Source organism: Trichogramma pretiosum, unplaced genomic scaffold, assembly GCF_000599845.2.
Source record: "Trichogramma pretiosum strain Unisexual culture from Peru unplaced genomic scaffold, Tpre_2.0 scaffold37, whole genome shotgun sequence".
Lineage (NCBI taxonomy): Eukaryota > Metazoa > Arthropoda > Insecta > Hymenoptera > Trichogrammatidae > Trichogramma > Trichogramma pretiosum.
The window spans coordinates 484,123-496,676 of NW_019641622.1; the positions used below are offsets into that span (position 1 = coordinate 484,123).

The 12,554-nt window shown below is 41.3% G+C and overlaps 1 protein-coding gene across 1 annotated transcript in view; it reads left to right on the top strand.

Annotated features, from left to right (window-relative positions):
- LOC106656797 (fasciclin-1) overlaps positions 1-12,554 on the top strand; it is a 54,763-nt gene that overhangs the window by 16,420 nt on the left and 25,789 nt on the right. The window contains exons 3-7 of the mRNA XM_023458982.1: positions 856-1,049; positions 9,611-9,738; positions 9,858-9,954; positions 11,386-11,566; positions 11,641-11,801. Of these exons, the coding sequence (XP_023314750.1) occupies positions 856-1,049; positions 9,611-9,738; positions 9,858-9,954; positions 11,386-11,566; positions 11,641-11,801 (761 nt within the window). The remainder of the gene's footprint in view (positions 1-855; positions 1,050-9,610; positions 9,739-9,857; positions 9,955-11,385; positions 11,567-11,640; positions 11,802-12,554) is intronic.

The following is a 12,554-nucleotide window of genomic DNA, read 5'->3' on the forward strand; positions in this document are numbered from 1 at the left end:
GAGGCTCTGCCACGCGGCCATATATTGTGTGCTGATTGACGTGGAGCTTTTTTCAATATTTCGTTAAATACGTGAATCTGTTACGAAAAATCTGTTACGAAGTTTTTTATAGCTTCGACTAATTGTAATTGTCAGTCGCGAATACGTTTATGGGAGTTAACGAGAACAAATCGCGGCGCATTGTGTGCATCGTGCCACCACACCGTCGCGTCCTGCACGTGTATTTATACATCCTCGTTCCACGGAACGTGCCTCAAGGGGGGAAGGAGAGGCTTAACGAGATAATAAAGGATATTTGAAAGCGCAACTTTCGCTGCACCACCATATAAACCGGGGCAGTAATTTTTTTTTATTTCAAAGCCGGCTTTTTGTTGCTTTTTTGGGGGTAAAAAGAGGAGTTAAACTAAAGAGCAGCAGCAACAGTATAGCAGCAGGTTGACTTGCTTTATTTTAAGCCTGCAAAACTCACCGAAAGTGTTGCTGCTGCTGCTGCTGCAACACGAGAGCTACGGGGATTTCTTTCTAAAAAGTTGAGTTTGGTTTTTTGTGACTGTTCTGTGCGCGTACAATGCTCATACGTCGAGTCCAGGATGCTACATACCGAGACTCGAGCGTCGCGTTTTTACTCCTCTTCCTTCTTTTTTTTTTGCATGCTTTAGGCTATGTTGAATTTTATACTTTTTACCTAGGGCATTTGCGTAGATCTGCGCGGCGATGACTCTTGAATAATCTTTTTTTTGAGGGGGATCAAACGAACGTAAATTCGTAATAATTGGACGGTAAAAACTGGGATGATTTTTTCATTTCCAAAAAATGTCTGACAAAAACATTCTCACGGTAATATTATTTTTGCAGCTAACCAGCCATTCAGAACGGAACAGTTCGGCCAATCGTTGACCTCGGAGCTGGAGGGCAATCCACCGTTGTGGGTGACTCGCCGACCTGGCGCCCACGGAAGGGAAGAGATCTTCATCAATAATGCACGAATCATCGAGGGCAGCAATTACGAGTCTCCTTTCGGCACCAATGAAAATGACCGAAAAATTCAAGTGAGTAGAATCTAAATTCTTTTAATTCCTTTTTGGTAGATACGTAATTAAACCATTCAATAATCTCACTGCTGTTTCGCAATTTTGAAAAACAGTAATGGACAGAGAAAATTATGCAATTGACATTTTTCAATATAAATGAATTACACTATTAAATAAAATATTGAATGTAATATTAAAATTAAAGTAAAGTAAAATTAGACATCAAAATTAAATTAATATTTTAATACCAATTTTCTTTTTTTCTCAAAAGTAAAAAAATGGAAATTTAATCCTAATTAAAGCAGCTAACGTTAGAATGCGAGTATACACTCATCTGTAAATCTGTAAGTGACAAAGGAAAGATTTATTTCTGCTGGGAGATTCATGAAAAATAGTAATACGCACGTAATATACTATAAATAAGTCCAGCTCTTTGATGCGTCCTGATTCGATTTGGAATTTGACCGATTTCGTAAAACGCATTCAAACTAAATTTTCAACAGTGATACATTTTCTTCGGTCTTTGATACTTTACTTACGTCAATCGCACTTCAATTTTGATGCGAAAATCTGACAAGCAACTACTTACTTTTTCATCCTGGCGCATCGTAGCGTTGCCGATTCAGTTCGAAGTTCGAACAAACATTAGTTTCCCGTAAATTATAAAAAACTGCACTCGCTGGCTAACTTCAAATAACATCCTATGCGCCCGACTTACTCGACTATTCCTTCCGAAATTTATCCTCACTTGAGAAAACAATCAGTCAGCAAAAGAATCGCTCGCCTCGGCAAAGGCACTTCTCTCTACAGATCGTCACAGCTGTCATCATCAAGAGAAAAAAAATAGCCAAACAGACAAACAAAGAAGCTGGGGCATATAAAAAAGTCTTCTTGCTCTCGCGCGTTCTCACGGACGAGAAAGAAAAATCGAAGTCCAGAAAGCAGCAGCATAGAAGTAGCAGTAGCAGCAATGGCAGTGGCAGTAGCTCGATTCAATGAATCTCAGAGTGGCCTTAAAAGAAGGGGATGCAGCGCATTCCAATTTAACGGTCAGCCAGCCGGATATCCCTCGAGATTTTTCGGACGTTCTCGTACTACCAAAGTGAAAAGTCGACTTTCATTCTTCTTATTTCTCCAACGCGCGAGTAAGCGCGCGCCCGTAGCTCTTACTCACTCACTCACCCACTCGCTCCGGCGTTTTTAACTCTTTTTTTTGACTTTTTTTTTCTTCTCGCCTTTTTTTCTGCACTCACGCGCGCGCGCCTGCGAAGACGACGTTTGATGTGACAAGAAAAAACCTTTTTATTTTGCCTTTTTAACAGTACGTCGCGTCGCATGCGGCTCGCGCGCGCGAACGCGAGTTTTTTTTACGATTTAATACCGCGTGGCGCACTGCGTTGCATGCGAAGGACAAAAAAATCTTTCGTTCGCGAAGCCAACGAATTAATTTTTTTCTTTTCCTTCGACGACGCATTTTACTTTGGTCGCGCAACGTTGAGTACTATGAAAATAATAAAAAAGTAATCATGCTCTTTCTCGCTCACTCTCTCGCTTTATACCTCTCCCCCCTTTTTTCAACTAAAGAAGTCAATTTCTCTCATTGCGCGATTATTGTACGTCGTTTTCCCGCTCATCAAGTCTCGGTGGGGACGTTTATTGCCTCGACATTGGGAAAAATTTTAATATAAAAACTGGACGAGGAGCAGCGGCAGCAGCGGCTCATTTTTACGAGCTGCAATTACGACTAGCTCGACGCTCGATTAATTGCATTTCTTTTAATCTTAATTACCGAATCTAGCCAACTCAAGGAATATGAAATAAAATAAACAAAAAAAAAAAGAAAGAAAAAGAAACAAAAAACAAAGCGAAAAAGCATCTCATCGGGCTCGAATATAGTAAAACAATATATTCCCGCTAAAAAAGAGCGAGTTTACCGCACGAGAGTGAGAGATGATCGTTCGCAGATCGCTTGGCGTGTCAGCAGCGTCGAATCTTCTTTCTCGACAAAAATGTGCCGCGCTTTCGACTGCAATAGTAGTGCAGCAGCATGCGGCGTATATACGAGCGCGCTAAATCCTTCCTTATATATATCTATATCTATCTATCCTTACGCGCGCTCACCAAGGCAGACAGACAGAAGCGGTGAATCGCATTCCGAACGATTTCACTTTATACATATATAGATATCACTTTGTCTGGGTAGAGTCGTCTACGTCTCGGTCGCTCTGTCTCTCTCTCTCTCTCTCTCTCTCTCTCTCTCTCTCCCGCTCAAGGCTTATATAGAATTACGCGCAAAGTGCGTTTGCACTACTCGGCGCGGTGCAGCGCGGAGCATCATCTTCAATCGGATTTCGAGGCTCACCGCAAGCGTAGCAGCAGCAGCTAGCTAGCATCGGCTTTCGCGCGCGCGAGCTAGTTGCCTCCTGAGAGTTCAATTACCCCCTCCTTCCCACACCTTAGCTGTAGAATTGCGCGGTTCTTTTTTTTTGTTGTCCGTGCGCGGCGGGTGCGAAAGTTCCGTCCCTCGCGCCCGTGTTTCGCAGATCTTTTTCAGCGGATTACGGGAGAAAGAATTGGCGGAGATTTTTTTGTTCTTATATATAGTGGCGCGAGTTAAAATTGATTGCATAAATCGCGCGCGAAATCAAATCAGGTGCCTGCCAAACCGTGGTAATACACACAACGGGATTTTCATTGTTCTAATGTAGTATTATTAGCTGCGGCGGCGTACTACCAACGTGTACACACTTGTGCGCTTTTTTCTCCTTTTTTTGGCGGGAGAAAAAATTGCCATGTACTGTATAGACGAAACAATAAAACTTAACGATATAGTACGTAACTATAATACACGAAGGCTGCTGCTGCGTGTGCCGGGTAGAATCAACTGCTTCAGCTTTCAGGCTGAAATAAAGCGCAGACTTTTGATGGTATAGCGCACAGCCGAGTCTCGACGAGCTCGGGGCGCGCGTCTGCAATATTCCTCTTGCTCGGCGCACGCGTTAACCTATACGTGCTGCACGAGCCGCATAACGATCCCGTGCGATTCTCTTACATCCACACGTATGCATTAAACGTAAATCAGGCAATTTTGAATTGCCTCCACCCCCCAACCTTCGTTCTCGCTCTCTTTCTCTTTCTCTCTCGTGCGAGCGCTACGAATGGTGCTGCTGCAACGTGCAGGCATCAGCAGCAGCAGCACTAGCACTTGTGCGAGCTTGCAATAATCTTCGTTGCACTGAGCGCGTTTAGAAAGAACATTTATACATATACCATACCATATAACGCAGTGTGAGGGGGATATATAATATTTATCTTTGGCGCTTTTGCTCGGGCGCAGAGCTCGCAGGAAATTGCTGTTGCTGCAGTGCGGCGTGGCGCGTTATTGTTGTTATACGCGAGTATACGCAAGTTATACGTATGTACGAGTGTATTATACATGTGTCTGTGTGTCTGTGTAAGTGTACGCGAGTTCTGATTTAGTTATCGCTCGTTTCGGATAACCCGGTCGCGAACTTCTTCTTCTTCTTCTTTTTCTTCTACTTCTTTCCTTTATTTACTGTCTAGACTTTTTTTTGCGTGTAGTAAGCTAGGAACGTCGCGCAAACGTCCGAATTATACAAATCTCAAAGCCAGCGCGTGGATCGCGAGAATTGGCAATAATCAACCGACTTCTTTTATCCTATTCCTCGAGCTTTTTTCGAGCTTTTACGCAGCTCCACAAATGGAATAACATCGCGACGAACGTAACACGCGTTACACCTCGTGCCTGCATGCGCCCTTATATTATTATATACAATACATAGATATACCCCTTACCCGCGGCGCCCGCCACTCCCAAACTATCCAATTAAGCTTAACGACTCCACCGCGCGGGCGCAAGCTCTTTGCTTCTCTCTCTCTCTCTCGCTCGCGCGGCTAGATAATTAAGTAAAAGCTCTTGCACGCTCATCTCTTTCTATTTCTCTGTCTCTGTCTCACTTTTCTACTTTCCTCATACACGCACTCTCGAATCTAATCGCTTCTATTTTATTTTTTTCTTCCCTTTCCTCCTTCTCCCTTCGCGCGTACCTCTGCGCGCGAACCGAGTTGTTATTATACCAGATAAGAGTCTTCAAGCCGGAGTGTCGGTTGCACGTACGCGACCAGGATACCTGAGCCTACTTGCTGCGAGCTCGTTAGAACTTTAACGTATAGCACCTTAACTCGGGCTTGATTATTAAATGTGATTTCGGGCGCGAGCTTGTTGACGACCTCACGCACACATACAGAGCGCAACATCGTGTCCTCGTCGTTGATTTTGCAAATGTTGGGCATAATTTTTCCACTCGGTTTTTGAAGCAACCGTTTTCAATTTACCGTCAATGTTATCGACTGTACGAGCTGGTTGTTACTGCCGTGAAAGCTCATGTGCTCGTAAGCTCGCGTGTAAGTTCGTATAGTCGACGCGTATTGCGCACCCTCTAGCTTCACTGAACGATCCACCGAGAGCCCAAAAGTGTACATTTCTCTCTAATGTACTCGCAGAGCAGCTTATATAACCGTATTAATGGCTGAGAATTACGTAAATCCAGAATAACGATGAATTTAATGATATAGTACGTATGAGAATCTGTTAAATCAAGCATTATAAGCCTAACTAAACTTGGATGACTTCGACGGACTTGACGCGACGTTCGAACTCTCGAGGATAAATAACTTTGCACGTACATGCTTGCATAATAAATGTGGAGTATGTGAGCAATTCTATATTTACCAAAATCTCGGCTAAACGTGGGTCCAATTTTTTCTAATTTGACACTATTAATGAGTATTAGTTTATGTTCTTGAAGGTCAGAACATACAAAGATGCGTGAAAAATTGAAATTTTAATAGATATTATTGTTATTCTCATGTTTACGTAAAAATTCACGGGTATTTTTTTGACATTGCTTCAACTATTGCAAAAATCGAAAGAAAAATTAGGTGCAATTTTAATAAATAGAATTCAAATGGTACTGCAAGTCAAAAATAACAATTTTCAATTGAATTATTATTTCTTTCATAATAAGACGTTACACGAGTCCCTTGGAAATAATATTAATTACTTTTAAATTCTAGAAGTTGAAAAAAAATTTGAGAAAATAATATTGATAATGTTTCATTCAAATATTAATTAAACAATACATTCTCTTTCGATAACACGTTAGTAGTAATTTTATTTATTGACAATTAAATAACATTACTATATATTTCAAATTAGTAAAACACTATTTATGTAAAAAAAAGAAACACTGTTAAGTGAATCTTTTTTCTTAATTCGTCTAGTACTTATAATACTATAACTACTTGGTCGTGTGGATTTTGGAAAATTTCAACTAATAATGCAAAGAATGAACATATTTCGAGATTAAATGTATTCTAAAATTAACTTACAGCGTTTACCATTCAAGTAGGTAACCAGTTTGAGTTACTAATAATAAGTAAGTGATTCACTCATGATGTATCGTTCAAATTTATTATTAGGCACGCTTTGTTTAAATTCGAAAAATATTCGAAATATTCTTGAAGAACTCGTGAATGATAGAGAGAACAGTCGAATTGATTCTTACTTTGTACGTTTTTTCACACAAGTCACACCAAAAGTTTGCCCCAACGAGAAAGTCTATAGTGTGATTAATCAAGTTCGTGCGCAAACATTTCATCGCATTTATCACATACTCAATCTTCATAGCTTATCATCTGCGTAAATATTATCTGGAAGTGTGATAAAATTAGGCACTTGTCTGTACCATTCGTTGCACTTATTCGATAATTCATCATCTATGGACCGCTCATTGTACTTGTCCGATAGATGGTCGCCGGGAATTTCATTGACTGTTTCTTCGGGTATTTGATTCGAATTCGATAAAGTGACATATTTATAATCGCACTTTTTACGTACTTTATCTTCGTGGACTGTCTTTGGATGAAAGAGTAAATTCACCTTTCGTCCAAATTTTTTCTCGTGTTTTTCGCGTACGTAATCTTTACTAACTTCGTGAACTGCCTTTTGATGTATTCTTGAATTGCTTGTAAGCCCGAATTTCCTGTCGCAATTTTCGTTTACTCTGCTACCTTCATGGACAGTTATTATGTGTTTGAGCAAATTAGATTCATGTCCATATTTCTTTTCACAATTGTCGCATGTGAAATCTCTGCAACCTTGGTGAACTGTTTTTTGGTGTTCGAGCAAATGCGCTTTTTGTCCAAATTTTTTTTCGCAATTATCACATGCGTAATTTTTGAGACCTTCGTGTACTGTCTTTTGATGCTTGAACAAATTCGATTTTTTTCCACATTTTTTCTCGCACTTGTCGGATGCGAAATTTCCGCTTCGCTCGTGGACTGCTTTTTGGTGGGAGAGCAAAGTCGATCTTTGTCCAAATTTTTTCTCGCACCTGTCTCACGCGTAATTCTTCAGACTTTCGTGGACTGTCTTTTGGTGTTTCATCAATTTTGATTTAAATCCAAATTTCTTTTCACTCTTGTCGCATGCTAAATCTTTCCGACCTTCGTGTACTAATTTTTGATGTTCTCTTAAATTGTTTTGAACTCCAAATTTTTTCTCGCACTTGTCGCATTCAAAATCTTTCTGACCTTCGTGTACTGACTTTTGGTGTTTGAGCAAATTAGATTTATGTCCAAATTTCTTTTCACAATTGTCGCATGTGAAATCTTTGCGACCTTCGTGAACTATCTTTTGGTGTTTGATCATGTTCGATTTTCGTTTAAATATCTTCCGACAAATATCACAAATGTGTCTTTTGTCTACTGAAACAACAATGTCGTGTCCACTTAAGTTATTCTGCGACACAATTATTCGTGATTTCTTCTCACTTTCATCCATGTTGGTGCCTAAATTAAACGATGGATCCTTCTATTCAATATCACAGAAATTGAATAAATAAAATTTATCTTTTGGTTTTATGACTTTTTTCCTCAGGAAAGACAACACTAATACTAATTTGTTCAGGTATAAATATTTCGGTTATTAAGAAACGATGTCAAGATTTGTTTATTTCCGTATTGTTTACAATAGATGTATCTACTGTTATTTTTTTATATATTATTGAATAGTAGTCCCTAAAAATACATTATTTGTTCCTGATAACCACAATTTTGTAATTCAAAACTTGAATATTATTATTTTAATATTTTTTGTTGCAATGATTAATGAAAACACAGTAGAATATGAACCGACATTATCAGGTTTTTGCGTTCTCGCACAAAAAAATCATCATTATGAATCTAAATTTGAGTTATCGATGGAATATTAGTGTCTTTCACCTTTGCAAAAACTCAAACAGTCGATCTCTAAGCATTGATAAACACGCAGGTACGAGTAGATCTCAATGTGCGCGTCGTCTCTCGTTCTGTCGCGCGCGACTTTTATATATAATACAAAAACCATAAAGCGTGGCGCGGCGTCTTTTCTTCTCGCAGCGTATGCATACACGCGGTAATAGGGCGAAAGTGGCATCCTTCCAGTCTGCAGCTCTGCACTCGAACTGCCGCTTACAATACACGCCGCTCTTTGGTTGCCGGCGCGCGCGAACGCGAAGAAGAAACGACTGCGACAGCCTTTTTTTCTTTGAATTACGTAAGCATTATGCGCGACGAACGGTACGACGCTGCTCGGCAATTGCCTTTGATGAATAGTTCGCTTCTTAGCCCTTTTTCTCCGCGCCCTGGCATTGTAACCATCTTTCAATTTTCCTCTCTTCGTTCTCGGGATCTTCTTTGTCATTCGAATTGATCTCGGATACTTGAATAATTCTAATTTAGTATTCAACAGTCTCAAGCGGAAGACTCGTCAAGACAAAAAACGAGTAGTATAAATTTGCACTCGGTCACATACTCGCGTGTGACATTGTCACTTGTCATTCAAACCTTATTTACGCTCAAATACTCACGCCTCTCAATTTTCTTTCGCTTTAAAAAAAAAGAAGAAGAGCTCGTTGGAATGTGCAGCATAACACAGCGAAAAACAATGAGTTTCCGAGTAAAAGAGCAGCAGCACTGCACGTCGTGTGACGATTTCTTGTCGGTCGGTTTTTCTACCTATCTCTCTCTCTCTATCTTTTTGTCCTTCTTTTATACGGCAAGCAGAGACACATCAAAAGTCATCTGTTTTGGACGTTTTGTGCGTCGTTTCTTCCTGTATGTGTGTGTCTGTGTGAATCGCGGAACAAATGAAAAGTATCCCATTTTCTTTCTTGCCTCGCTGCACGCCACGATACACACAGTTCCGTGTTCCTTAGGTCGATTACCATTGCTAAATGATAAATTGACGTTGGAATGCGGCTTCATTTTGCTTCCACGGGAAACGCGTTCGAACCCGTATAGCACACACGGCGTTCGTGTGTACACGTGTACACACGTTTCCGAGTCGACAGAGTTGTGGCATAAAAAAAAACGAGGTCGCAAAAATGCGAAGCACAGAAAACCATATATAATACAAGTCACATAGATACACACATATACTCTATACATATATAACTAGTAGGAGAAAAGACAATTACGAGGTATTAATGACGAAACTTGGCGCGCCTTATTCGCAGGTACTGCACAAGATTTCGGAAGTGCTGGAGCCGGTTCAAGCTCGAGGCAACGAGCTCATTTACAATCCCGACGCCATGCAGTTCCTCAACAAGAGCGAGAGCTTGAACTTGGGCAGACATCGCATTCGGTACGTTTATATAACATCTACGTTCTATCTAACTGCCGTTCCCGGTGGTAAATGGAACCTTACTAGCTCCGCACAAATGACATTATTAATCGAGCTTGTTTCTTTTTTCTTTTTTACAGTACTTTCCACCACCGCGTGCGGATGGTCGAGAAGGATAACGTTTTCAGCGCCGAGGGAAAGTACACGTTTTTCATACCGATTGACGATGGCTTCAAGGTACGTATAAAAATAAGAAAAACAACTCGGAATTGGATGTCATTATCGGGTCCCTTGAATAATGTGGATAAACTTCGACATTGTATCGCATTAATTTATAAACTGACCAACTCGAGTACAGAGAAAAAAGCTCTCCGTTAACTAGGGGCTCATTTATCGAAAAGTACATAATACAGTTAAGTGAGCCTATAAATGTGCCCACAAATTGATGGACATTAAAAACGTTTCACTTTTTTCATGCTTTTAACGAAACCTGCACCGTAAACTCGAACACACGCGTCTTTTCTTTTTTATCTTATTATTATCGGAAGAATTCGGGGAGGGAATAATAAAATTTTATCGAGCGCGTGTTATCATTCTAATTTTCCGATGAAATTCGGCCGCCAAGCAAACGACGAGGAGAGAATATTCGAGTTGCCACGTACAATTTTTTTTGTCAGCTGTATAATAAAGAACAATCCGTGTGTGCGCGTGTGTGTGCAGGGGGATTTTCGGTATATAGTATCAGGCTTGGGTCGTCTTTTGCCAACGTCAGCACCTTGCTGGAATTTTATTCGCTCGCCCCCGTCTATTGCTTGCAAAAAAAAGGAGGGAAAAAGGGTTGCGCCGCGTACAGAGAGAGAGAGAGAGAGTCTGCTGTCTCTCTTGAGTTTCTCTCTTGCCCTCGTGCGCGTTTGCACTACTACTACTCGTTGGTGTACGTACCCTTTGTCTGATGCTCGCGTCCACTCTTATTCAACTTGTTGTTGCGCCGTGGTCCTTTATACCGTTTTGCAGTTCTCGTGCACACTTGTTTCTTGTCTTCTCTCTCTCTCTCTCTCTCTCTCTCTCTCTCTCTCTGTCTTTTCTTTTATGTTTATTTTTTTTTTGGTCTCGCGTGGCGAGTCGTGCCAAATGTGGCGACAAAATGGAATGTGAAAAGGAAAGAGGGAGAGAGAGGATAGTTACCGAAAAAGATAGATTTTGGGGGAAACGTATATCGAATCGTTGAATTATCCTCGTCTGCGGTAAAGAGTCATATTCTACCTATATACGCACGGAGAAGGAGAAAAGGCCGCACAGCAGCAGCAGCAGCAGCAGCAGCAGCAGCAGCAGCAGCAGCAATGTAGTACTCGTGAAAGCTCGTATGTGTGCACGCGCGCAGCTTGGAGTAAAGAGCGGCCAATTGACCTCGACGTGAGTGGGTACTTTATATATTAAAGCCGCAGAGAAGCAGTAAAAGTAGTGCACACTACACACACGCGCGCGAGCGCGCCCGAAGTTCAACGACTCTCTCTTGCCTCACTGCAATTTCAAGAGTTTTGCGTTTAGTAGCAAACAAACGCCGCCGCCGCCACTGCCTCGCCACCGCTCGACGGCGTGCTGGTGAGCGTGGCTATGAGAGCTCGCTAGGAACATTTATTAATTACAGATTTTCTTCTCTTTGCACAGCCGTCGCATCGAGCCAGTAAAATCGACAAACAAGTCATCGACGGTCACGTGATTCCGAATCACGTACTGTTCACGGCGCCGACGCCGAGCAACAAACCCTACGAGACTCTGGCTTTCGGCGATAATCTCAAGGTCACCATTACCTTTTCCACCGAGCACACCGACAAGGGCGTCGATAAATGTTAGTATAGAGTCCTCTATATTACAAATTGAGTGCAGTTACTTATCAATCATAATAAATTATACGTTCGACAGATTACATCAAGTCGGACACGCTGATGGGCGACTCGCAGCATCCGTCGGCCTCGGTACTGGCCGAGATCGTCAAGGCCAATATCCCGGTGAAGAACGGAGTCATTCATCTCATACAGAATCCACTAATGGTCGTCGATACCACCGTGCAGGAGTTCATTCAGGTCAGTATTACGCGGCTTGCCTCCTCCCTCCCCCATTGTATCGCGCCATTGTCTAGACGTATAAGATAATTAATCATCCATAATATACATATTATAAGTATACTACTATATAGATGTAAGAAAAAAAATGACATACTTTATGCGCAATCGCGTCTGACCGAACCGAGACTCGTATCACTTCGAAGACAATATTTAAGTACAGTAAATCTGCTCCATTGCGCAAAGCCAAACTGAATGCACAGTTGCCTCCCGAGTTGTAATGTACCATGAAATCTCGAGATAAATCTTCGAATCTCCGCGTTTGCTCTATACCGCTAAAAAGTACGCGCGTGCATTATTAAATTATAATAAAGTTTCGAGCTCTTTTTCACCTGTTTCAACTTCTGCGCGCGCGCGCCTGCTTCGCTTGTTCTTATCGTTATTTTTAGCAGCAGCAGTTTCTTTATCGCTCGAGCGGCGAAGAAAGAGCGAAATCAATTATGCAAACTTTCGCGTTAGCGCGCGCGCTCTCGCAAAAGAAAAGAGAGAGAGAGCGAAAGAGAGAGAAAACTTTTTGACCCCCGTGTGAGTAATGAGAAAGCAAAACATTCTTCTCCTCAGCTATGCTTAAAGAATCTGTTTCTCTCGCAAGTTTTGATCTTTTGCGTTTCTTTCCGCGCATCATCGTCGTCGTCGTTGAAGGATACAAATAATGCATTGAATAATTCGATGAGGCCAAAAAACCACAACAAATATCTTCTTCTCTTAGGACGA